This window comes from Aplidium turbinatum, chromosome 9 (genome assembly GCF_918807975.1).
Source record: "Aplidium turbinatum chromosome 9, kaAplTurb1.1, whole genome shotgun sequence".
In the NCBI taxonomy this organism is placed as follows: Eukaryota; Metazoa; Chordata; class Ascidiacea; order Aplousobranchia; family Polyclinidae; genus Aplidium; species Aplidium turbinatum.
Window position 1 is genome coordinate 27,746,475 of NC_137480.1, and position 27,544 is coordinate 27,774,018.

General features: G+C 37.6%; 1 protein-coding gene across 4 annotated transcripts in view; it reads right to left on the minus strand.

The window, feature by feature from the left end:
* The window catches only part of LOC145777284 (transforming acidic coiled-coil-containing protein 3-like), a 46,070-nt gene extending 18,837 nt beyond the window's left edge, over positions 1-27,233 (minus strand). The window contains exons 1-5 of one of the 4 annotated variants that reach the window (XM_082588632.1): positions 27,058-27,233; positions 24,574-24,708; positions 5,663-5,847; positions 4,772-4,862; positions 1,535-1,613 (exon numbers count right to left, since the gene is read on the minus strand). In XM_082588632.1, the coding sequence (XP_082444758.1) occupies positions 1,535-1,613; positions 4,772-4,862; positions 5,663-5,847; positions 24,574-24,708; positions 27,058-27,141 (574 nt within the window). In that variant the 5' untranslated portion in view covers positions 27,142-27,233. Of the gene's footprint in view, positions 1-1,534; positions 1,614-4,771; positions 4,863-5,662; positions 5,893-24,573; positions 24,709-27,057 lie in introns of all 4 variants that reach the window. The other 3 variants (XM_082588631.1, XM_082588633.1, XM_082588634.1) reach the window with 3 other exon arrangements.
* Positions 27,234-27,544: the final 311 nt, after the last annotated feature.

Sequence of the window (27,544 nt, forward strand, 5' to 3'; positions counted from 1 at the left end):
CATGGACTTGATGCTCTGGCTATTCTGTATTATTCTGTAACTACTAACTCTGTAACTGTAACTAACCACCAATTTACTGTTGAGTGTTGATGTTACGACTTCGGTCAAATTAGACATCTTCGGTGACTTAACCACGATTATTGCTTGGTGGAAAATGTGTTGATGCCACATCACAGCACAGGGTAACATTATTCTCTTCACGTCATCTGTTAACGAGTCAATGAAGACCTTGTTTCTTCCCCAACATGGAAGAACACTCATCTGTTGCAACTTTGACGGCTCAAACGTACTATGAAAACTTGAACGTCATTAATGGAACATGAAATATTTCCAAACAAGCTTTTATCAAAATGGCCAAAATACTGAAATCCAACTCAAACTGTCTAAACATTAGAATAACGTACGTTTGGTCAGTTCTGCTATATGGCTGGGAATCCTGGACTATATGCTCGCAGATAAACAAGATCAACACTCAACAGTGCTGGAATTTGGTTCATATGGAGATTGATGGGAATTAACTGGATAGATAAGATCACTACCTAACGAAGAAGTGTGGAGACGCTCTGGGTGCACCCCTGCCCTGGCGTCATCATCACAACTATCAAAAAAAGTCAAATTACATTTATCGGGCATGTCTACCGCAAACGCGGAATTGAACATTCGGCCATGATGGGGCGAATTCCTGGTCAGAGGCACCGGGGGCGTCCACGTTTGGAAATTTTTAAAAATCTTTCAACATGGACAAACCAAAATTTTGAAAACATAATAAGAACTATGGACAATCGATCGCTGTGGAGACTCACGGTAGCCGACGCCTTATTCAGGCATGGTCGATGATGATGTATTTTCGCCATTTTGGGCAGTTCTTCTAGCACAAATAATATTTTTTGCTTGATTGACGAAGGCTGCAGGACAAATGGTTGCGGGCCACGGTTGAGAATCACTGGTCTAGAACATCCGTCTCCAGTTCCGGCCATTATTTTCAAGTCTGGCTCCGAGCCTGATGTGTGTGTGGTTGTGGTCAAGTTCATGACCTTTGGTAAATCTAATCTATTGAATCAGCAATTCTTTAGCCACAACATCCGGTATCAGGCTAAAATGTTGCCTCCAGTGCATCACATGCTTTAAGATTCATAAATCGTGCACTGACCTGCCTTACCACAAACTGTACAGAAATTTGAAACAAATTAATCTCACCATAAGATCTGTCGTTGATAGACAAACATAAATAAAGGCAAGTTATTTCATGGTCGATTTCAATGCAATTGACCTAATGGACTACACAAGATAGTCTGCAAATGTACAATCTCGCTGTGAACTGTTTTGTGAGACCTTTTATAGTTTGAGGTTTACAATTTACATGCAATATCCTACATTTTAGCTAACACAGCTCTGCTATTTCAAAAAGCATATAAGATATAGGATAGATACTGTACCCTGGTTTGTCATGTGCTAATATCACACGGTCTGATGTCGCACCCAAACATTACATCATAGCCTAATATTCGAAGCAACGTGAAAAAACGTTGTTTACGTTCTGTGGCATCGTTGAAGTCTTCTTTATCCTGATTACACAAAAAGTCGAGAGATTGATCTGGCAATGCACCTAAACCCTGAAAAGAAAATATTTTAAAACAAAATCCAGAATATTAAAACGATCCAAACTGATATACACATTTCAACTACTAATCGATGTACATAAAAATGTTTTATAATTTTTCCTATGGAATTTCGTTGAAAGTTGGTCTTATTGATTTTGAATTGCTATGAAATGATTCTGGCTTTGTAGGAGTTAGTCATATGAGCACAAGCTATTTCTTGAAAGTGGTGGATTAGCCATTGTTATGTATTTTGCTCAATATCGAAATTCAGGCAAATTCACGTTACTATAACTAAAATTTTGTAGCGGCACTGTTGATAGCAGGGTTGAGAAAAACTCGGGTTTTTTAGGATTTTATTTAAAAAAGATGCAAAAAAGGTAGATTCATGTGTCACAATCAATGTGCGAGGTCTTGCGACGGGCTGCTTGTATCTCGATCGAGCGTGCTGTTTTGATTGTAAAATTCTTATGCTATAGGTTATCATCGGTCATTGTCCTGAAGTAACCTCTGATTACGAAATCTGTATTATGTAACGTGTATTCTGGGTCATTCAATTGCTACGTGCAGATCTAGAGTCTTCTTTAAACTTGCTTGTTTACGCCGCTCAGTGCAACGTGACCGAGCAATGAGTTCATGTGATGCAACATTACGTAACCTTCTCGAAGTTACTAGACCGAAAAAACCTTTTATAAATAGTGGTGTAATTTGCGTAATGATTATGATGGGAGTTGTATTATGACGAGTTGATTATGAGAGTTGTGTTATGAGTTGTGGATTGGTAGTTGGTGCAGAAATTATTGTTGATTGAGAGTTGAAGAAATCGAATACAAGTAGATGAGAATTGGTGCTGATATAAATTGTGTTCGAAATTAGAGTTATTGAGAAGCCGTTCGTTAAAGTCCTTCAAGAAGTTAGATTATCATTTCACTAGTGGAACCATTCGACATTTAATTGACTGCTTTTCCGTTATAACCCATTAAACTATGTCATTGAACCTTTCCAAGTCTTTTTCCTGGTAAGAGATAGAAAGAAATCGTGACATCATGCTTATTTCACCTCAAATACTACTTTTTACCAATGAAGTGCCTATCACTCATAGTACGTGCTGAGTTGTAAACCTCATTTCTTTTCTCGCTCTTTTCACTTTGCTTTTATCTATGACTGATTGACAACTCCCGCATCTTGTAGAAATGATGAAGCAATAAGTGCTGCAGACCTATCTGAAATACCAGTACGATCGCATGATTCAGCAAATACTACTAAACTGGAAGTGACCTTGCTTTTTCTGGGGTTTTCCGAGGCAAAACTGGGTTGATAATTAAAATCTTCGCAGCGTTCTTCATTGGATGACAAATTTTCTGAGCTTGAATAAGAAGTTTAACCAAAGCGCTACTTGTGCCTGCTCCTGGGTCTTCACGTAAAGAACGGAATTGTTCTGATCTTGCGAGTCTCGGAAAATGTTTAAAAGTAGATTTTGTGGCCGATTTATCATGTTTATCAATCACCATTATGCGAGTTGTTCTTTGATCAAGAAGGAACTGTTGTTCTGTAACAGGGACACGATTTTCCTGCGGGCAAGTACATTGCAGAAAATTGAAACACTAAGGCTACAACAACCAATTTCAAATATGTTTGCTTTGCAGCTTCTTTCATTTGGTCCAAATTTTGCTGAAATTTAGGCCCACCTCTAGAATTTGACTTCAAAAGGTTATTCATTTTTTTTTGTAACTCTTTATCATAAATATGTACTGATGTCCGTACCTCATTCGTATCATCCTGCGAAGTTAATGGACAGAACATAAATGAGCGTACAGCATTAACACCATCTCGCCCTTTTGCGACAAGTTTGTTTATTGAGCAATGACAAAATAGCATCTCAAATTGGTGAAAATTCAGCATTTCGGTCGTCGATGCGGGGGCAGTAAACCTTAAGCTTCGAACATGCCTTTACATAGGAAAGTTCTGGGTACATCCCACTTACAATTTATAACTAGCCAGTAGAAAAACCATAAAAAAAATTATGTTAAAATGGAAAGTGAAATTTCCTTTTTTTTTCAAAAAATTGAAAGTTTGACCCCGCTGCGGGGGCAGAAGATGCACCCTCAAACTAATGAAATTTTGCACACGTAATTTTTTCATGCATGTGCCACTTTTTATGACTAGCCGTTTTTGAGTTTCGAAAAAAAGTCAAAAACGGCCCACCCTAGTCTATACTCTTGCGTAGTAGTTTATTACAAAAATCAACTAGGTTAGGTTAGCGAATTGCAATATTTTAACGTTGCTGTCTTCTGAAACTGTTTGAAGCAAAGTATTTCAAAAGAAAATTCCCAATTGATAAAAAAATTATTTACTTTCTTTCATTGTGACTTAAAAATGTCTTAGAACTTTGTTTGTTTCCCAAACAAGATGCGTTGGGTGATCCGCGTGGCCATATGGAGCTCAGAACACTTTTGAACACTGCTAATATGTCTTGAAAGTATTTGTAGTAAAAGGTTTTCTAGCAGCAAGATCAAATTGCATTTTAAATACTAAAAAAAAGTAATCTTTTCATAAGAAAATAACAACTTTTAAAATGCTACGGAAAAGTCATCTGGGTTGCCCATTCTTATGAGAATGACTTGCACAGGTCAAACCTAACGGATATATAACTTTCGCATTTTTACATCGAATTGGTGTTACCGTGCCACACATTGATGATGATGATTAACTCAAATATAGTTATTAATATTTGATTTAATTCGCTCTGCTTAGATTTTTTGCTTGGCTTTGAGCACTTTTTGTAGTATTAATAGTTTTCATTGTTTTGATGATGATGATTAATGATACAGACGTTGGCGATCATGGTCTTCCAAACTTCTCTGTCATAACCTTTGTGTCACAAATGTCTAATGAAAAACTTGTGATGGAAATGCAACACTGGTAAACAAAAATACCTGCACAATACAAGATAAAATAGAATGATTCAAACAGTCTAGCAGTGAGATGTCCTTGCGACAGGTCGGCCGCTGCAAAATGTCCTGATCGTATTTGTTAAGTTTTGATTCACAGGCCTACACGATTTCAATTCTCCACTTGGATGGGACTAAGCCGAAGTTATTTCAGAAGAATGTTGTAACAAGATTATCTCTAAGCGACCCGCAATTAGTCAAATACAGGCTTTTGTTGCTTACATTGCTTTGGGTGGAAGAGGAAGAAAATTCAATGGAAAAATCGCTTGATTCTAATAATTCCGCAGTATCTATCTCTTTTTGCAAAAAAGGTCTGCGGAAATAATGTAACACTGTAGACAAAGTTTAGTAAATAACAGTAAACGATCCATATACTTTTTGAGATGGTTATTGTTTATCCTAGCCTTACTGTGCTACATTATAATTCACATACATGTAAGCAGCTGCTGGGAACAAGCTTCCCAGAAAGTTTTTTTACATCGAACAATACAACCTTCAAACATGAACAGTTAGCCTATGCAATAAATTGATTTTCGCTTTTAGCAGCATGATCGTTGCTTCCTTCACAAATGATTTCTAGACACAAATAACTTGTTTTAGCATGATGCTGCGACATCGCTGTGATAGTAGCAGTTTGCACTATCCTTCAAAACACAGTTTCCTAGTTATTTTCTATGACAAATTTGTGTTCCGAAAGCTAGTGCAAACCGCTACTACCACAGTGAACTTGCAGCATTAGTCTAAAACAGGTTGTTTGTATCTACATTTGTGAAGTAATCAACAGTTAAATTCAACAAATGAAAACACTAAATGACTATAAAGTTTGTCTTTCCTCAGAAAAAGGTTTAATTTGTCAGATAACTTGGTATGTACCACGGCCTGGGACCAATCAGAGACTCCGATTCGAAGACGACCAGTTTAGTAATTTCTTAAAAATCCAGCGACAGCTTCTGTTTATGTAGAGAATCCTAGGAATCATTTAGGTAGGCAATTTTGAGTCTACTTTCCCATACCCATGCAAACGAAACGGTTTATGTTGTAATTATTTCACAGTGAGGTAGATATAAATTAGCTAATATACGACTATTTTATAGCTGAGGCAATTAACCTAACCTATAATCGTTGATGTCACAGACGCTGTTTGTGAGATCTTTTAATCGCGGAGACTTTTCGGTCATTTGTCGGAATTCTCTGATAAGGGCTGTCTCCGAATTGGAGTCTCCGAAACTGGTCATTCCGTGTTTACTGCACCTGGAAGCCAGGGTCACTGCGTTTGTGATTGCGTCATTGATGAATTCCTTGGCAAGAGTAATATAATCATCATGATCAATCTTTGTGACAACCTGAAATATTGTCACCATTTGAAAAGGGCCAATGCTACATTCAGTATGCAAGATAATGAGTAATCACAACCCTTGTTTTGCACCGACTCAAAAATTAAGCATATATTAACAAAGCTTGTTGACCTACTTTTGGCTACCAAACTAGTTTTACACAATATAATACAGAATATACAGTATATTATACATCATAAAAATACACCTTTTGCAAATACATTTCTCATTGTAAGACCAGAAAAAGTATTGATGTAACTAAGCACAATTAGTTTCTCCGTTTCTGTTAAATGTTGAGCAACTTATGGTCCGTTGATTTTCATTTTAAGCTAGTGAAATTGCATCTATCCAGGCTCAGTACACCTGTGCACAACATTTATGACAGAGAACACGTTTTTTTTGCATTTCTTCTTTATTTATCTGTGACCAGTCAAAGCTTCAAGGGTTCTTTCCTTTACCACCCTCAAGACAGTGGCTGAAGCTGAATGCCAGGCCAGGTATCAAACAGCCACCGTGAACACATCATCTGGTGGAAAGGTGATTGCATCACACACAGGTCTTCTTTTGTGAATACATTCCACTTGGGTGAAGGACAATGTTAGAAATGAACGTTTAGATCTTGTGGAGTTCCAATTGATGGACCGCTCAACAACTTGCTACCGTTGGCTGTTGAGAAACAAATAGATCAGTGGTTCTTAATCTTTTTGTCTTGGCAGCGGCAGGCCCCTTTTGATGTCACCGAAGCAGTCACGGACCCCTAAATAATTTTTTATCTAAAATGTTGGTAGATACATCGCGTTTCCTAACGTACTCATAGCATAATGCTAACGGAAACAAATGTCTCATAATTTCGAAATGAGTAACGACATACTGAGAAGAATTTGCTAAACTCGTAAGGCATCAATGAAAATTGAAGACTTTGAGGAAATTATGTTATGAGCAATATGTTGGCACACAGGTTCAAACATCAGTAATCTATATGGCATGCTGATTGCTGATGCAATACTTTTCTATTAATTTTATCGAAAAGTTGTAGAATTTTTGAGGCCTTTACAAAGAATTTCTATATTTTTTTTATTTGTAATGAATATTTTGTTGTAATCACAGTCTTGGTAAACTGTAAGCAGGTTGATCGGTTTAAACCGGGGCGGTTTAAACCACCCGGTTTAAACCGGGCAGTTTTGACCACCTATTACTGGTCAAAACCCCTTTAGTGTATGAATCAAGTTGATTTTCAATTGAATTAAAAATATTAAACTCCATGTTTAGTAATGATGTTCAACTATATTTTGTTTTGATCAACAATAACCTAAATGCTGGATTTGGAACAAAAAATATTCAATTTCTCTGTTTATTTTTGATATTTCAATCAGTTGGTTACCATATTTTACGGACCATAAAGCGCATCCGATTATAAGGCGCACTGTCAATAAATTGCTTTGATTAGTTTTTTGTTCAGACATAAGGCGCACAGGGCTATAGAACGCAACGTATTTTAAGGAGTATGGGTTACCATATAATAAAGCTCATTAAACAAAAATGTGTAAGAAATGTAAGCAAGTCACAATATTACAATGAGCAAAAGAAAAAATGGGCCAAGTGAATATCACAGTTGCTAGTTGCTTTTACCGTAATTTATTGTGTAAGACGGTGGGTTTATTTATGTATATAATAATAGTATCGGTACTGGTTTTGAGTGTAGGCAATAAAGCACTACTTGATCCATATATTAGGCGCACCGGCTTATAAGCCGCACGAATTGCGCCTTATGGTGTGTAAAATATGGGTATTTTAATTATTGAGAAAATTCAAATTCTAAAAATAAGTTTCTGATGAACCAAAAAATGCTTGGTAGAACGATGAACAATTTGCACAGCCAACTGAAGTACAAGAATTTATTCCAACAAATTTTTTTTTATGAAAAACATTTGCCATCAAATTTTGCCTGACAGGTGGGTATTGGCGGCCATTAATGAAAGTTCAGGCGGCCATGGCCGCCAGCTATTTCGAGGCTCAGGCCTTAAAACTCGTGTTTTTTTTCCGGCAGCCATCGTGGCTTACCGAGAGCTCCTTCTCGGCGGCCAAATCTGCGTGCTTGGAGGCCAAAATACAATAACTATAGCACAAGTAAATAGCATTAAACTTGCAACAATGTTATAATGATCACTTAGCGCTGTTGAAGTCTGGGCGATGTCCTGCAATAGAATCGTTGTACCAGGCATTAAATGTTTTATCGGGATTGTAATCCGGTATTGCGGGACCATCTAACGACCCTAAATTGTTTTCACTGCTCGCAGCTCAGTAAATTGTTTCAACTGCATAGTGCATACCGCCTTTCATAAAACCTGACCATTTATTCCGTTATGATGTCACCATTGAGGGTGTGAAGTCACTAAACCACAGCGTTCTCAACTATGAAGACACGTGTTTTACCCACGGATGTCAACTAACCTAGTTCTTCTTTTTAACAACGATTCAATGTCTGACAACATTGAATCGATATAAAAACGACAATATTGCCAGCCGATGTAAATTAGCACTTCGGATTAACACTTCGTTAAATTAAACATCGGGAATTGCAAACAAGACTTACAGCGCTGGTGATAGCAGCTGGATATATTCAATACAACAGTAGTGAACTTAGAAAAGAACTTAGAACTTATAACTTATTCTTAACTTATTCTTACTTATTGCAATATTGGAAACGTGCCTTTAAACTTTTAATTTATTTGAGAACTTGCCCTTTAAGTTTGTACCTTGTGTTTCACATTTTGCCTTACGCGTTTTCCATGACCTCTTGATTGGCCGCTGGTAAATACGCTTTCCTGACAGCGATGCGGCATTCTCCAACTCGAGTTCAACTAGTTGTCAAAGTCAATCGTTAGTGCCGCAGCTATGTGGGCGTGTACATTGCCAATTTATGTTTGAGATTCAAATAAAGTTATCTGTTCGTCTTTGGGAGTTCGTCCGAAATAGTCAGACGTAAAGGCTGGCGCGAAACATTACATGGTGTCAGATGGATTCGACGCAAGCAACGAAGAATGAAATGAACTTTCAACGAGGAAACGTCGCTGATAATTTTAAAAAATGGAGGCAGATGATCGAGTTGACGTTTAGTGGGCCTCTATCTGCGAAGTCAAATGTCGAAAAATGCAGCTACTTGCTACTGTACATTGGAAAGGAGGGCCGTGACATATATAACACATGGACACTGACAGAAGACGAAAAGAAAAATCCCAAATCAATTCTGGATAAATTCGAGCAGTTCTGCGAGCCTAGAAAGAACATTACCGTTGAACGTCACAAGTTATTCACTCGAAGTCAAGGACTGGATGAACCATTCGATTCGTTTGTTACCGATCTCGGTTTGATGGCAGGTCGTTGTGAGCTTGGCAATCTACGTGATAGCCTGATACGTGATAATGTGGTGAGAGGCGTACGGTCTGACGATGTACGCAAAAGATTGTTACAAGAACTGAATCCAACGCTGGAACGTTGCATCGAAATTGTGCAAGGCGAGGAGATTTCCCAACAACAAATCACTCACGTGTTCCCTGAATCCTCACACGTCAATTACGCGAAGTTCTCCAGCCATCGTCGTCACTTCAAGTTAGAAGATCGAAGACAACAAAGAAGTGGACCGAACTGTTCCAAATGCGGGTATAAGCATGGGAGGAAATGTCCAGCAGAAGGAAAGAAATGCCACAACTGTGGACGGCCGAACCACTTTTCTTTCGTTTGTAGAAATCGACCAATTCGTCAGCTAACAATCGAAGACAACAATGGTGAGTCATCATATTTTATTGGCTGCATAGACAAAAATGACTCCAACCCTGATGAAATGTTTGTAAATATCTTAATGGCTGACTACAATTTCAATGTGAAGTTTAAATTGGACTCTGGAGCTCAAGTTAACGTAATTCCAAAAAACGTGTATGAAAAGTTTTCTCACTTAAGTGAACTATCTCCTACCAACGCTACGCTAACTGCTTATGGAGGAACCATCATTCACCCACTTGGAAAAATATCCTTAAATTGCAAGTATAGAGATATCGTTCAAAACCACACATTTTACGTTGTAGATAGTCATTCACCGCCACTTTTTTGTCTAAAATCAAGTACTTCAATGGGTCTGATGAAAATTGTTTTACAAGTTGAACATCGCATGCCGAAAGTCGCTGATAGATATCAAGATTTGCTTAGAGAATATAACGATGTATTTGATGGCATTGGTTGTTTTCCTGAACCTTATAAAATCGTAATTGAGGAAAATGCCACTCCCGTTAGAATTCCACCTCGACGAATACCAATTGCCCTACAAGACAAAGTTAAAGCTGAATTAGATTCATTAGTTTCTCAAAAAATTGTTGAACCTGTGAACGAACACTCTGATTGGGTAAATTCTATTGCTATTACATGTAAAAAGAATGGCAAGTTGCGTTTATGTTTGGACCCGAGACCGTTAAACAACGTTGTAAAGCGTCAGCACCACCAGTTACCTACGTTTGAAGACGTTGCTTGTAACATTTCTGGAGCTACATATTTTTCAATTTTGGATGCCAGATCAGGCTACTGGCAAATACCTTTAGACGAAGAAAGTTCTAAACTTACAACATTTTCAACAAGCTTTGGAAATTACCGATTTTTGCGATTACCGTTTGGTTTAAAGGTTTCACAAGATGTGTTTCAGAAGCGTATGGAAGAATCCCTGCAAGGAATTCCGAAGCAAGGCGTTATTATTGACGACATTTTGCTGTGGGCTGATACCAAAAAAGAAGCAGTCGAGAACTTGAAAACAACACTTGATCGATGCAGAAAAGTAGGTATAAAGCTAAACCTGGATAAATGCAAATTTGGTTTGTCCGAAGTATCTTACTATGGACATATTATTGGCGAAAATGGTATTAAACCAGACCCAAACAAAATCAATGCTATTACAAACATGAAGCCACCGAATTCAAAGAAAGAACTCCAAACTTTTTTGGGATTAATTAATTTTTTGAGAAAATTTGCACCACAGTTATCAGAGATTACAGCGCCATTGCGAAATCTCCTGAAGCAAGACACGTGGACGTGGAATTCAGAAAACGACGAGCAGTATCAACACGTGAAAGACTACATCACAAGGCAACCAGGTACAGTCTTACAATACTTTGAACCGAAAAAACCTGTGTGTATTCAAGTTGATGCCTCTAAAGATGGACTTGGTGCAGTGCTATTGCAACACAAAGGACCAATCGCTTATGCATCCCGCGCGCTCACACCTACTGAACAAAACTACTCTCAAATCGAAAAAGAAATGTTAGCCATCGTTTATGGTTGTGTTAAATTCCACCAGTATGTTTATGGCCGACATTTTACCATTCATTCTGATCACAAGCCTCTACAGTCCATTTTCAAGAAACCACTTTCAAGTGCGCCACCAAGACTACAACGCATGATGATCAAAATTCAGCCGTATGACCTCAACGTCGAATTTCGACCTGGAAAGTCTATATCAGTTGCAGACACGTTGTCTAGAAAGCACCCTGAAGATGTTGGTGAGCCACAATTTGATACAGACAGCCAAGTTTTAATGATAGCAGAATCGTTTCCTGTTCAGACTGACTGTTTAGAAAACATTAGAAGTGCAACAAAAGATGACAGAACATCACAAATCTTAACAAAGTATCTATTGAACAATTGGCCCAAACATAAAAAGAGCCTTGATATCCATGCTTGTCCTTATTGGAAACTCAGATCCGAGTTATCTTTGCATAATGGTTTAATTTTGAGAGGTGAACGTATCGTTGTGCCATTTGCACTTCGTAAAGAAATGCTTGAAATGTTGCATGCTTGTCATTTAGGAATTGTGAAATGTACCCAAAAAGCCCGAGATCTGTTTTATTGGCCTGGTATGTCCTCTGATATTAATGATTTGATCTCTGTTTGTGACATTTGTAAACAATTGCAGTACAACAATCCCAAAGAGCCTTTAATTCCTCACGAACCACCCAGTAACCCATGGGAAATTGTTGGAGCAGATTTGTTTCACTGGAACAATGCGAACTATTTAATTGTCGTCGACTGTTACAGTAGATTTTTTGAAACCGCTTTGTTAAATAGGATCACTAGTCAAAACGTAATTCATCACATGAAATCCTTCTTTTGCAGACATGGTATTCCAAAAACCCTCCGATCAGATAATGGCCCTCCATTTCACTCAAAAGAGTTTGCAAATTTTTGTGATAGTTGGAAAATTAATCACAAAACTTCTAGCCCATTATACCCACAATCAAATAGGCTTGTAGAAAAGTTTGTTCAAACTGCTAAACGTTTATTAGACAAAGCCTTAAGCACCAACCGTGACCCTTATCTCAGTATTTTAGAATACAGGAACACACCCATTGGACCTGAAGGATCACCTGCTCAGTTGTTGATGGGGAGAAGATTGCGAGAACTAATACCAATGACAGAAGACCAATTACAGCCCGTCTCAGTTGACCCCGCTTTTGTGAAGAAACAATTTGTAAAACGTCGTACTCGCAACAAAAGGTATTATGATCGCTCAAGTAGACCCATGACACCTCTTGTTAATGGCCAAAATGTTCGCCACAGAGTTGGAAAAAAATGGGAGCCAGCTGTCGTAACCGGTCGTCACAATTCACCGCGATCCTATAATGTGCGTGATTCTTATGGCAACACCTACCGGAGAAACCGGAGATATTTAATTAATGTGGAGCCGACATTCAAATTTAATCCTTTGGTTCCTGATGCACATGTATTTGATCAATCTAACGACGAGCCCAATGCGCCACGCCAAAATAATATGCCAGCACCGTATATGACCCGTTCTGGCCGGGTAGTAAAGCCTCCTGAGAGATATGGTGTCTGTGCAACCTAAGTAGTAGTGCACATAGTGTGATAGTATCGTGGTACGTTCAGATTTCGTGTTGTGCAACGTGCTATAAGTTGTTCTTATTGTTCATCCAAGTTTTTTGAAAGTAAATTGTGTAGTAGATGTGATTTCGTTATTTCATGTGTATCTGGCAGTGTACCACTCTTCATAAGTTCATTTTAATCTGTTTGTGTATTGTGAAATAGTTTTCTTTCTTCAGACAAAGGGGGATGTAATATTGGAAACGTGCCTTTAAACTTTTAATTTATTTGAGAACTTGCCCTTTAAGTTTGTACCTTGTGTTTCACATTTTGCCTTACGCGTTTTCCATGACCTCTTGATTGGCCGCTGGTAAATACGCTTTCCTGACAGCGATGCGGCATTCTCCAACTCGAGTTCAACTAGTTGTCAAAGTCAATCGTTAGTGCCGCAGCTATGTGGGCGTGTACATTGCCAATTTATGTTTGAGATTCAAATAAAGTTATCTGTTCGTCTTTGGGAGTTCGTCCGAAATAGTCAGACGTAAAGGCTAGCGCGAAACATTACAAACTTGTGAACTTGTGAACTTAGAACTTATTCAATACAACAGTACTTAGAAAAGGCATTTGACAGAGTACCAAGGAAAGTGATGGAGTGGGCAATGAGGAAAAGAGGTATACCGGAGGTATTAGTGAGAGCTGTGATGTCTATGTATGAGGATGCAAGAACAAAAGTGAGAGTTGGATCAAATTATTCAAACGAGTTTTTTGTGAAAGTTGGTGTACACCAAGGATCAGTTTTGTCACCTCTGATAGTTGCTATTGTGGTTGACGTTGTAACTGAAGGAGTGAGGGAGGGCTTATTGAGTGAAATTTTGTATGCAGACGACCTGGTCTTGACAAGTAATAGTATGGAGGGAATGGAGAGAAAGTTTGAGAAATGGAAAGAAGCATTTGAAACCAAGGGTATGAAGGTGAATCTTGAAAAAACAAGTGATGGTGAGTGGAGCAGAAGGAACAGTTGTTGAGAGCAAAGTAGATCCCTGTGGAATATGTGGCAAGAGAGTGATGAGAAATTCAATGCAATGCAAGGAATGTGGAAAGTGGGTACATGCAAGATGTGCTAATGTCAAGAGAGCCGCAACAAGATTGGCGAAGTGTTTTGTTTATGGGAAATGCAGTAAAGAAAGGAATGAAGTGGAAGGTCATGATGATGAGTTCTGCCATGGCATAGAAACAGTGACAGACTTCTGTTATCTGGGTGATCGGATAAATGGAAGTGGTGGATGTGAAGCAGCGGTGACAACAAGGGCAAGATTGGGCTGGGTAAAGTTCAGGGAATGTGGGGAAATGTTGTATGGCAGAAAATTCTCACTAAGGATGAAAGGGAAAGTATATCGGAGCTGTGTGCGGCCTGCAATGCTATATGGTAGCGAGACATGGATATTAAGAGAGAGTGAACTGGCAATCCTGAGAAGAACGGAAAGGTCAATGGTGAGAGCAATGTGTGGGGTGAAAACGAGAAGGGAAAAAAGGACTGAAGAATTGTTGGATATGCTAGAGATGAGAGAGACCATAGACCAACTGGCAAGGGAAAATGGAGTAAGATGGTATGGACATGTGATAAGGAGGGAGGAAGGAAGTTTTCTTAGAAAGGCACTAGATCTAAAGGTGGATGGGAAGAGGAAACGCGGTCGTCCAAGAAGAACGTGGAAACAACAAGTGAAGGATGAATTTAAAAAAGTCGGACTGAAGGAGGAAGATGCAAGGGACAGGGTGAAATGGAGAAAAGGGATTAAAACAATTGCTGCGCGGAAACAATCGGCCACCCCCACTAGTGGGGAACAAACCGACGATGGATTATGATGATGATGATGAGTAGTGACTATGATGCGCTGACCTAATTCTGCGTCACTCTTTGATACTACATATTTTCGACATTTAATCCACAATCATTCTATTGCAAAATTAAATAATTAGCTAGAAGAAACCGGCGGCCAAACTTGGCCGACGGAGAAGGTAGCACAGGCGGTCATTCAAGCACTACTTAGCGGCCATGGCCGCCGGCTGCTTTAAGGCTTGGAGGCCTGCATATCAAAATGGTCACTACTCACAACTGCTTTTATATAATACATACATATTTCCTAAATAGCCCATAGCCCAGGTAGCCGACCATTCACTACATAAAAATATTTTTCTGGGTTTTGACCGGTTTAAACCTAGTTTTGACCGGTTAAAACCAGGTTTAAACCGCTTAGTGGTCAAACCAGTTTTGACCACTTAGAGATCAACCCTGACTGTAAGGCTAATAGGCTGCTGGCTACCGTAGGCTCTAATGTTTGTATATTTTTAAATTAAGCATTGATTAACAATCCGCTTTCTTATATTTTAAAAATGTTTTTTTTATAGGCTTGAAAAGGGCTGCATGATTAGCCGAAAACGTTTGCGTACGGCCGTACCGTATTGTTTTTGTAATGTTAAATGCAGTGTTGTTGTTGGGTTACGTCTGTTTATAATCTGCTTTCTCAAAATAATTAAGTTGAGCATACATTATGTAGTCTTACAGGCCTCTAAACTCCCGGCCAAGAAGTCGTTAAATGGCCTCCGAAACTATTGCGATGGTAAACCATGTTTAGTCGCCAGCTTCACCCTTTGAATTTGGCGGAAGTAATACAGAAGTAATCGAACAAAGTGTGAAATTCGTCGGCAAATAAATGCCGACGCAAATTTTGGACACATGGGTCATTCCATGTCAAATCACCCAATGGGTTAAACACCACCTTCTCCGATTTTGATGAAATTTAGCACGTTTGTTGCATATGGGCAGAAACCCTCAAATATAAAATTTTATCGTGATTGGACCAATGGTTCTGGAGATATTGACCTTTGAACTTTTGACCTTTTCGACGAGGCGCCAAAGTTTAAAACTCAATTTCTTATTAACCGCTTGACCAATACCCATGTGTGAGGTATCATTTTAAAGGGAATTGACTCAGGAATTCATTTTTGACAATAAACTCTGCATTTAACTTTGTTTAGAAGTAATGACCTTTTCACCTATATTTTGACCTTGAATTTCACCTTGTGGAACAAGTTCGATTTTTATTTTGAAACACCCAAATTGTAGTCAAGGTAATGGACTATTACCTCTGTAAAAATCAGAACACTATTATTTTTCGTTTTTGAGATATGTGGATGTAAAAATTCTGTATTTTATGAAAAGTAACTTTTTTTTGGTTGTCACTCAAAATCTAGGCTTTTGGAACTTGATATTCTTTATTTTACAATTAGCATCATGAACTGCAGTATAATTTAGTATGACTCAAAGTTACTAGACTGCATTTAAAAAGTGACCAAACTTATTTCAGGTCCTGACCAATAAAAAAAAAACAGGCATGAAGTTGAACCAAAATGATTTTGCAGTGACCTAAAAAAAGTTATGGCCATGTTGGTTAATTGACCAAAAAATAAACGACAGAAATGCTAAAACAATTTCAATTTGCATAGCAGTGGTAAATTGATTTTCTCTTTATTTCTCTTCGTGTATGAGGTAATGCCGTCGCCCGTCGCGCATGCATCTGCGTCAATTTCACAATCAGTGCAAGCATTTTACAGCTGATGCGCTGACCCGTCAAAACTGGAGGCTTGGCAGTTGGCACCATCAAGCAAAAAATCAAGCTAAAAAGAGGGACAATCAAACTAAGGCGTGGTCTGGAAAAGCTCTATGAAACTCAACTGGAATTATCAGAATCAGAGACTGATAATGAAAACCACGATCTTGAACTATACAATTCTATGTTCGGTGAGCTGATAAATAGATTCAAACAAAGTAATTCCTATGCTGAACGTGTTCAAATACTGATTCTCTCTCCGTTCACCATTGAGCACACAATGCAACTATTTGAAGCAACAAACTACATGGTTAAAAAGAGCAGGACTGTCAAAAATGAAAAAAGAATATTAGGCCAATGTGACAAAAAGGGAAAAGCTACGGATTTGACACTCCGGGATAAAATAATGCATTTTTATGAAAATGATGACAACAGGCGTATGTATCCAGGAGCGAAGGAGAAAGTAAGTGTTTATAACAAAAATGGGGAAAAAGAAGAACACAAGAAACGTTTGGTTCTATGTAATTTGAAGGAACTTCATGCACAATGCAGCTTTCAATGAGACTCAAATGCAGTTTGGTTTGAGCAAAGTAGGGTTTTCTACATTTGCGGTTCTTCGACCAAAATGGTGCGTATTAGCTGGAACTTCAGTGACACACTCTGTGTGCATGTGTAGGATACATTAAAGTCCAAAACTCATGGTGGAATCATTCAGTTTCACAACAAATCAATTAATGGCAAGTTGTGTCTGTTCCACTGAAAATGAAGCGTGCATGATGGCATTGATGGGTTATTGTAAGAGTTACCCTAGCAAACAGGAAACTAACGTTTTTTTTTTGCAAAACTGTGGTGAATTAGCAGATCTGGATGAGATACGTTATAAGCAATGGGTGACTGACTGACTGTTGATTGTATTCAATTAATCAGCATTGTAGAACCAAAAGAAGAATTTGTAGATACATTGAGTAATCAGATTTAAAAACTTACATTACACGTCACAGCTATATTGCTAAATCTCAAAAAGGTTACGGTACATGAACAATCTCAAATCTACCAATGACGCCCATGAAAGAAGTTGTTGTACAAGCAAAGGTGATTTTGCAGAAAACTATTCCTTTGTTATCCAAGACGAGATTCAAAGTTACCATTGGGAAAACTCACAAGCTGCCCTCCACCCCTTTGTTGCATACTACCGCTCTGACGATGAAAGCCTTGAACACCTTAACATGTGTGTTATCAGCAACTGCAAGGAACACAACACTGTGGTAGTCCACACCTTTTTCAAGCATGTAATCCCCTATCTGAAACTTAAAATTCCACAACTTGAAAAAATTCACTACTTTCCATCGGGTGCGGTGGTCAATACAAGAATAAATACAATTTTATCAATTTGTGTTACCACCAAGCAGACTTTGACCTATAGTGCGAATGGATCTTTTTTTGTCACCTTGCATGACAAGAGTGCCTGCGATGGCATTGGAGGTACAGTCAAAAGACTTGTTCGCAAAGCAAGCCTCCAAAGACCATCCACTGATCATATTTTAACCACTACATCAATGTTCGAATAGTGCCTCCACAACTTTTCTGGCATTTATTTTTTCCATGTTGACGTGGCTGAGGTAGCTATTTCAGAAGAGGAACTACAGCCTAGATTTGAGTGTGCGAAAACTATTCCAGGTACACTCCAATACCATCGCTTTGCTCCTGCAACAAGGGCAACTCTTAAAGCATTTAAAATCAGCTCTCAATCTACTACTCCTAAGCTGGTTCCGATTTCAGATGTTGAACCTATGGTTTGCAATGATGAAATGTTGCAGGTTCCTTTTATAATAAAGGAAAAAACTTATGTGTGTTACATGTATGATGAGTTTCCCTGGATAGGAATGGTGGAGAAGGTATCTGAAGAGTTTGGTGATTTCCTAATTTCCGGTGGCCATTACAAGTAGATCGATGTTGGATACCAGAAAAGGTTATTCTGTGCATAGTTAATACCCCATCTTTGACTTCTTCATCATCGCGCAACTGCCTGCTGAGCAGATATGATTTATTGCAAATATCCAAAGTTTGTCCAAATTGGTCATTTATTTCCTCCATTGCAGAAGAGTAAAACTGTTTTTTCAGTAACCACTTTCTCAAATTGTGCGGCTTATGAATTTTCCAAGTCAAACTACATGCTCTGAGTCTGAGGTAAAATGATCATAAACTCTTGTGCTCACTATTTAATGTCTTACTGGGTATTTTACCCAAAGTAACCTTGTATCGTACACATTACTATCATTGAAATCAGAAAAATAACATTTTTGTCATTGTGTTAATTGCAATTTTTCTTTGTCTTGAAAATACGCATGCTAATTATAGCTCATGAAGTTTTTCTTAATTTGAGCATTGTATTTGCACTAAATAAATATTGCAGGTAAATAGAAAAGTCAAAAAACAACAAAAACGTTTGAAAACACATTTTTAACTTAGACTAACATTCAAACATACTAAATTAATGATTAGAACAAGTCTGTAAATTAGTCAGGAAGGTGGTAAATATCACAAAACTGCTCAAATTTGAAAAAGTCTCAACTATTCTTCAAACACTGTAATTCACCCTATTAATTCTGTATGGTACTTAAGATGTATGATATTACACGGTTGTGTCATATCATTGTAAATTTATGCATATCAAGCAATTGGAAAACTCCTAAACGGATGCAGATTCATCCAATATAATTATATACTGCCGCTGTTGCTTTATCATGACAGGAGAATAATGATAAAACATCAAAGATCAATGCTCTTTTCTGATGTATTTATTGTGAAACTATTTTGTGATTCAGTCCTGAAGTCTAGACTTCAAATTAGCAATCATTCAGATACCATATTTGACCTTGCAAAAATTTTTACTGAAAAAATTTTTTTTCATAAAATACAGAATTTTTACATCCACATATCTCAAACACGAAAAATAATAGTGTTCTGATTTTTACAAAGGTTATAGTCCATTACCTTGACTACAATTTGGGTGTTTCAAAATAAAAATCGAACTTGTTCCACAAGGTGAAATTCAAGGTCAAAATATAGGTGAAAAGGTCATCACTTCTAAACAAAGTTAAATTCAGATTTTATTGTCAAAAATGAATTCCTGAGTCAATTCCCTTTAATATGATACCTCACACCACTGGCGCCGAGTCCCGGGCGGGCGGGCGGGCCGCGCCCGCCGGACATTTCAGGAATTAAAAAAAAAAATTTAATGCAATTTTAAGTCCCAAAATTTCTGTAACCATCTGCCACCTTCTAATACTAGCCTACTTACCTTATTCGCAGGGTTTTTGTCGCCATATGATAGGCCCTACTAGACCTACTAATTAAGCGATTAGTTTTCGTCAATTATTGCCATTGTTACATTCATGCAACGTTAAACAACGTTGATTCGCCGTTAAACCAGCAAAAGTGTCCGGCCGCGCCGTTTGTCTCCACTCTGCCGCTCGTAGCCCAGTGCTATAAATCAAGTAAATTGCGCAAACCTGCAAGGAACTTCATTCGCGGCAAAAGTCTGACCGCAATATCCACTGCTTTTACATCGTTGGTTGTCATTAGTTGCAGTTCAGCTCCTTCGTTATATAACTGTTCTGATTGTAGATTCAATGTAAGCTCGGTTCAATAGCGCAGTTTATCGCTAGATGGCTTCTCGGGAGCTGAATTGTCGTAAAATCGCTTCTGCGTTGCATTACAGAATCTAGTTTCTTATCTGTGCGCCCGCTAGGAGCGACTTATCGTATGAACCCACCGATGTATTGTGTGTGTGTTATCGTGTTGTATCAACAATAGCAATGTAATTATGGAACTAGTACAGTATTGCAGTTTTCGTCCCGCAACCCGCACATACCAATCACAAAAAATATGCGGAACTGAATTACCAGGACCAGACGTTGTTGCGTACCAATTATATTTATTACTTGTTTCCAAATCGTGTTAGAGGAGACATAGACTTAAATGCAAAACTAGGCTAGCCCAACAACCTAGCAAAATCGCCCTTTTGAAAAACGCACAAAATAACCTTTATGAAAGTTTATGACGTGACAGTATGTGTTCGCCCGCCCAGCTATTTTGAAAACTCGGCGCCTATGCCTCACACATGGGTATTGGTCAAGTGGTTAATGAGATATTGAATTTTATAATTTGGCGCCTCGTCAAAAAGGTCAAAAGTTCAAAGGTCAATATCTCCAGAGCAAATGGTCCGATTGCGATAAAATTTTATATTTGAGGCACTGGCGCCGACTTACGGGGTTATGGGGTGGCCACGCCACCCCGTAACCGCTGTAGCGCGGTGGCAGCCACCCCGTTTAAGCTACATTACTTACTGCAAATAAAGGTAATTTGAACGGACGTTTAAATCTTTTTTTGATCATTTGTTTTCGCTTCAAGTCAACATAAAGCAAGAGGTGAACCAATACAGCATTGCGAAGAAAATGATTGTTTTGTCACAAGCATGATACTCGCGTAACATCAAGCAAGCTACGTGAAGATTACGCAACACGTGGCTACGAATTTTTCCTTGTTGTTGTTGCGATCGTTTTATTTGTTATTTGTCATAAGTCATTGTTACATTTGTTAGGTTTGCAATGGGATTTTTTAAGCAATAAAATACGATCTTTCTATTGCCTCCCTCAAAAATCTTTTTTGAAAATTTTTAAACTGCTTATAATATCGCTATAAATTATGCTAGCTATAAAAAAATTGTAAATAAAATTATCTCGATGATTGATAGCTCCACCCCCTAAATGAATATCTATTTTCAAATTTCATTAAAAAAATGCAATTTTCAAAACTTTCGAAAATTTTCGAAAAGCAGCTCCCAGTGTAAATGCTTTTCTTGACCAGTATGAGGTCATACTAGATTGGCTTGACACGGCATCGAAAGAAGATGGCATGGATGCTGTCACTCGAAACAATGCCACTAGCCATGTTCCATGCACATGGACAGCATCCATGCCATCCATGGATAATTTGGACTTTTACTTTTTCTTGCGTGTCCTGCAAAAGCTTTTGCTTATTTTAAGCCCTGTACATATCACTGTTCAGAAACGTGGGATCAATGTCGGAAAGGTACGTGAATTACTGGAAGCCGTATCATGAACGGTTTCTTGGAATGCAGCAACATAAAGTGAGGCATCTGCGTTGTTTGAAGCATGTAAAAAATCAGCTGTTGATATGGGTTTGCAGTTGCCATCTTTGCTGCGTGGCCGTGGTGGACGTACTGCAATATCTTTCGATGACCAGCAACAGCAACCGTTTATTTTTCTACCGTAGATGCTTACTACCAAAGCATTTATTTAGACGTATTTAAACAGTGTTCTTCTTCACTTTTGTCACATTATTCACAGCAGGACATGAAAACGATAATGACATGGAAACAGTTCTGCTTTCCAAGGATCAAGCATCGGAAAAGAACAGAGCTGCTTTTGAAAATGTCGCTGCCACATATAAAGATGACATAAACCCAACGCTTCTGCGTCTGGAATTGCAACAGCTGGAAAGTTTTCAACAACAAAAACAGATTTTTGTTTCAACTATGTCGCAACTGCTTGATCTATTTGCAAGCAATGAAACAATTTCATTAATGCTTCCAAACGTGGTCTGCATTGTGAAAATATACTTATCGTTGCCTTCCACCACCTGCGAGGCGGAGCGATCGTTTAGTGCACTCAGGCGCATAAAAACCTCCTTGCGATCTACCATGACGCAACAGAGATTGAACCACGTCCTAATTTTAAATGTTTATCAAGCTGAAGCTTCACGGTTACAAGTTGACGATTAACAATTGGATTGACAGAGCTGCTGTTCGCAAAAATACTTTTGCCAAATGTTAAGTGTCAGAGCAGCAACGTAACAATAAAATTCACGACATACCTCCTGTGCTTTGTTTTAAAGTTGCTTTGTAAATTATCGAGCTACAAATCAGGTGTGAAAAGATAATAGCATCTACGAAACACGCTTAGTAAAAATCAAACAAAAACATGCAGTTTGAAAGTTTTTAGGTTGCCATATTGTGCTATCCGCCACCCCGTGCAAAAATAAAAGTCGGCGCCTATGATTTGAGGGTTTCTGCCCATATGCAACAAACGTGCCAAATTTCATCAAAATCGGAGAAGGTGGTGTTTAAAATTTCAATTTTTTTGGGTGATTTGACATGGAATGACCCACATGTGGATTACAGAAACCCAGTCAGCTAATCAGTCTGTAGATATATTGATGAATCAACATAAAAAATGACTGATTTGCTGCCTGGGTCTCCACTCCATTAGTATTTGAAACTTTCTTTTCTCCACTCGCGTTCGTTCATTCTCTAAGTACGTACCGAATAGACATCCTAGACACCATGCACAAGATTCAGAACTGAAGGCTAAACTCGATTGCAGATAAAAGTATACTTGGGTTCATTTGCTTCAGAAATGTTTCTTCAAATGTTTCAGTGTTCAGTGTTTGTTTTCATTTTGTAATCTGAAATTTAGCAAATTAATAGTTGATAAAGTAATACCCGCCAATGCAAACTATTGAATCCAAATTTCTATTTGTTTGAATTACAGTAATGAATTGTGTTTATACACTGCTTGATAAAATGCTAATTTTTTGTATAATATCATATAAAAGCTTCTTATGATAAAAAAAATCAGTTGAACACTGAAACAATTGCAGAAAAACACTTGATGTCGTTTATCTGTAATCGACTTCAACCTTCAGTTCTGAAGGCTTGTGCACGGTGTCTAGACCATAGCAGTGCATTTAAATACAACTACAAATTTGTTTCAGGGCATTATTTGCGTTGTTCTTACCTGAGTGAATGCAAAACCGATATCAATTAACAGATTTTTAAAACCCAAATTTTTAACGAATTGTTTATTCTAGTTGTCGAGCGCGAGAATTTGGCCGCCGGGAAGATACTCTGGTAGGCCATGCTTGGTCGCCGAAAAACAAAAGAGCTTAGAGGTCTGGCCTTATAAAAGGACAGAACTCTTTTCTATCAAATTTGCTTAGTAAAGAAACTGATCGTTTGTGCGGCACCCTTAGAAATTTCAAATGATGCACAGATTGAGAATCACTGTCATACACAACACATCAAAGCACAACCAATTTTTAAATTTTGTAATTTATCAATCATGTTGCAAATTCAAAAACTTTGATTTGATTAACTTTGATCAACATGATTTGCAACAAACTTTGAATTTGATTGAGAACTGCTGATATAGATGATTGAATGGTCTAAATGGCCAGCATGGAAGCTACACCAGGTTTATGGTTAGTAAATCACAATTGCTTGCTGTACTAGTGAGTGCTCAGGCTTGTGCTGCCAGGAAGAACGCTCCCTTCTTGATGAAAAACAAATGTAATAGGCTAATAGCACAATTTTCTGATACAAATAGATTTATTACTGTGATGATATGATATGAGGAAAAACTTTTATCTCTTTGAAAGTTTGTGTAACAAGTTTCCAACAAGTTTCTTAGATCTATTTTAACAATTGAATATGAGAAGGGCATTGCTTATCACAATATCACAAGTGAACTGAATAGTTGTCCAAAAATGCCAAATTATATGTTTGAGTTCTGCAAACAGTGGACTACCTAGTCCTAGAATAACAAAAAATTGTTTTTTTGCAAAATACATTAAAATTCAGAAAAAGTTTTGTATGCTCAAAATGTTTATGAAATTTCCTATCTTTTATATTAAAAAAAAATTGAAAAAATTTTTTTTTCACTCAAATTGTCGCCTCGATGAAACCATTTCGATTTCATAGAGCATAGTTGGTTGGACCATCAGTATGTTGTATGCAAATTTTTCATCCAGTTTGGCACTTTCCTATCACACAATAATGTTAGCTTTCTTCAACTTTGCCAACTCGCTTTTAACTCTTCATCCAACTGTATGCACCGTAAATTGCGTTATTATTATGAAAGTAACCCTTACAGCCTGTTTCAACCTTTGTGAGATCATCAGAAAGTGTTTATTTAAATAGAATGTGTTGGCCTAGTGAAACATCATACACATTACACAGCTTTCATCATTATATTATTAAAGCAAAGTACGCTTCCACTACCTATATTTATGTTTCAATACTATTTCCAAAAAAAACATGTTAAAGAGTTCTTTTTGTTCAAACAGCCTCACACATATACAAAATTACAAGGTTTACAATTTGTATGCCACAAACTTGCATTTGGATTTTGGAATACCGTACCTCAATTCTTTCTTTCCATTGAAAATCATCATCTTGAAGTTCATTTAGTTCTGATTTTGGCAACTCTGTGTTTGTGGAAATAGGCAGATTTGGCTGTGTTTGGCAAAAAGGTTGAACAGGAGTTTGGAAGCTCACCTGAGTAAAGATAACTAGATTAGTGGCAAAAATGCAAAGCCAGATAAAGCACACCAGGTGGCAGGTTATACCAATATAATGTAGGCTAAATATAGGCTATATATAGCTATATATAGCTATATGTAGGCTATATATATGTAGCCTACATATGTAGCTATATGTAGGCTATTGAAAAGTGTCACAAGTAGTACCCATCTTACACAATTTCTTAAATGTTTACATATACAGACGAAATCGGTTAATAGTATACTGCTTAAACGTATCAATCGTTTATTTGAATCAAAACCTGAAATCCCAACCCAAATCCAATCTAATGTTAAGTAAAAACATCGGTTAAACGAATACCACTTAAAAGAATAAGTCGGATAAAAGCATCAGGATTTGCTTCTGGTTTGCATACTTCATTCATTTAATCGTATAATTGTGCCTGTTAGGGAAAAAAGAATGTCTCTTTTTTGCTTCGCATAATTGTCTGCAATGTTCAAAGGCGAAATGAAGCAGAGGTGAGACATAGGCATGCGATCAAAACAAAGACAAGTGTCTGTAATCCCAGGCCATAATCTAATAAACATCGCACTACAAAAAAACAATTTTCGCACAGCTGGGCTTCATTAATTATTTTACCAGACAGCGCAAAAGACTTGAAAAAAAAACCTTTGCGATTTCAAAACAAACAATGAGTGTGAGCCGTGTTTTTCTACCATACCACTATTTTCGTAGACCATGTTCCATACTCAAAATTACACAGCTGGTGTGGAGCTAAAAATAGCACGCTTGAATCAAAAACATCAATGTTCGCGTTGTGACGTCACAGATATCGGTGAGATTAAAAGAAGTCCGATTGCCACAGTTTGCAGAAAAATGCTTTGATCATAAATGCTCTCCCAGTCATCAAAGCTGGTCTCTTTTACATTGTTTCAACGTCTGCAGATGATAAATCAATGTAAAAAGGACCAGTTTTGCTGGCTGGAACATACAGCACAGTGTTATGTAACACAGAACTAGTAAACTTTTTAAAATTTTCGTAGGCCATGTTCCATACTCAAAACTACACAGCTGGCATGGAGCTAAAAATAGCACGCTTGAATCAAAAACATCAACGTCAAAGTTCGCGTTGTGACGTCACAGATATCGGTGAGATTAAAAGAAGTCCGATTGCCACAGTTTGCAGAAAAATGCTTTGATCATAAATGCTCTCCCAGTCAGCAAAGCTGGTCTTTTTTACATTGTTTCAACGTCTGCAGATAATAAATCAATGCAAAAAGGACCAGTTTTGCTGGCTTGAAAATACAGCATAGTGTTACGTAACACAGAACTACTAAACTCTTTAAAGTTTAACCAGAATTGTAAACAGTTGTAGGAAGTATCAGTTGTAACGTGCGCTGCAGCCTAGTCAGCACAGACATCTCAACAATTACGCCCATTCACAATAAACCTTTTTTTTAGTAAATTGGTTAAACGAATCAATCGGATAATCATATCAAAACGTCTGGCAAATAGGTGATTCGATTAACCGATTTCGTCTGTATAACAAATCTTTCTGATGTGGTATGATACACTTCATTCCCAATGATATGATCGATCAGTATGCTACCATTCCCAATGATAATGATCCATATGTTATTATTCCCAATGATATGCTTCATATGCTATCATTTCCAATGATATGATCAGTATGCTACAGGGTTGAGAGAAACCCGTTTTTTTGGTTTTATTTTAAAAAGATGCAAAAAAAGGTAGATTCATGCTTATTTCATCTCAAATATATACTACTTTTTATCAATGAAGTGCCTCTCACTCACAGTACATGCTGGCATAACTCGATAAAATAATGCACTAGGGTTGTTTAACTATGAGGCCTTCTTGCATAAATGAGTTTTAGTGTAGTACGAAGTGGCATTAATTATATACTTGATTTTTGTGTACAGAAATATCCACTATGTTTTCAATTTATCCTTGGAAATTTCCTTCACAATCACATCCTTAAGTCCTAATTTGAAGTTTGTTTTAAGTACCTTGTAGTAGCCTACTTTGGTTTATTTTTTCAATTTTCTGATAAAAATTGGACAAATATGATGCTCTGGGTTTTTTTTGTTTTTTTAAGTAGGTTTTTAAAAAAAAACCAATCGTTTTTTTTGGGTTGGGTAAAATACCGACAACCCTGGTATGCTATGATTCCCAATGATATGATTCAATTTGGCGATCGATAGTCATGGTCTGTGACATGAATTATTAGTGGTACGATTAACGGATAAAGCAAAAAAGTTTGGCAGCCACTACGGTGCAATATGTTTATTTCAATTCATAGCAATAAAATTGGGAATTCAATAAAGTATCGTGCAGCATTACCTTTAAGTGTTTTTGCACTGGAGTGTGAAAACAAGCCTCATTATTGTGATGGCTTGGTAGCTTGAGAATTGAGTGAGAAAGCATGAGTAAGAAAATGAATTCCTCAACTTGGTGTGTAAGTATCAACTTCACTGCAACTTTAAAGTGAGTATATATAGACAGAACTTAGCTTTAATTAAAACTGTAAAAATGGTTTAGGGTTAGACTTAGATGCAAAAAGGTAGATTCATGCTTATTTTACCTCAAAACTATTTTTTATCAATAAAGTGCCTCTTACTCACAGTACAATCAGTACATGCTGGCATAACTCAATAAAATTATGCACTAGGGCTGTTTAACTATGAGGCCTTCTTGCATAAATGAGTTTTAGTGTACAATTTACATGGTACAAAGTGGCATTACTTGATTTTTGTGTACTGTACAGAAATATCCACTGTTTTCAGTTTATCCTGGGAAATCTACTTCAAAACCACATCCTGAAGTCCTA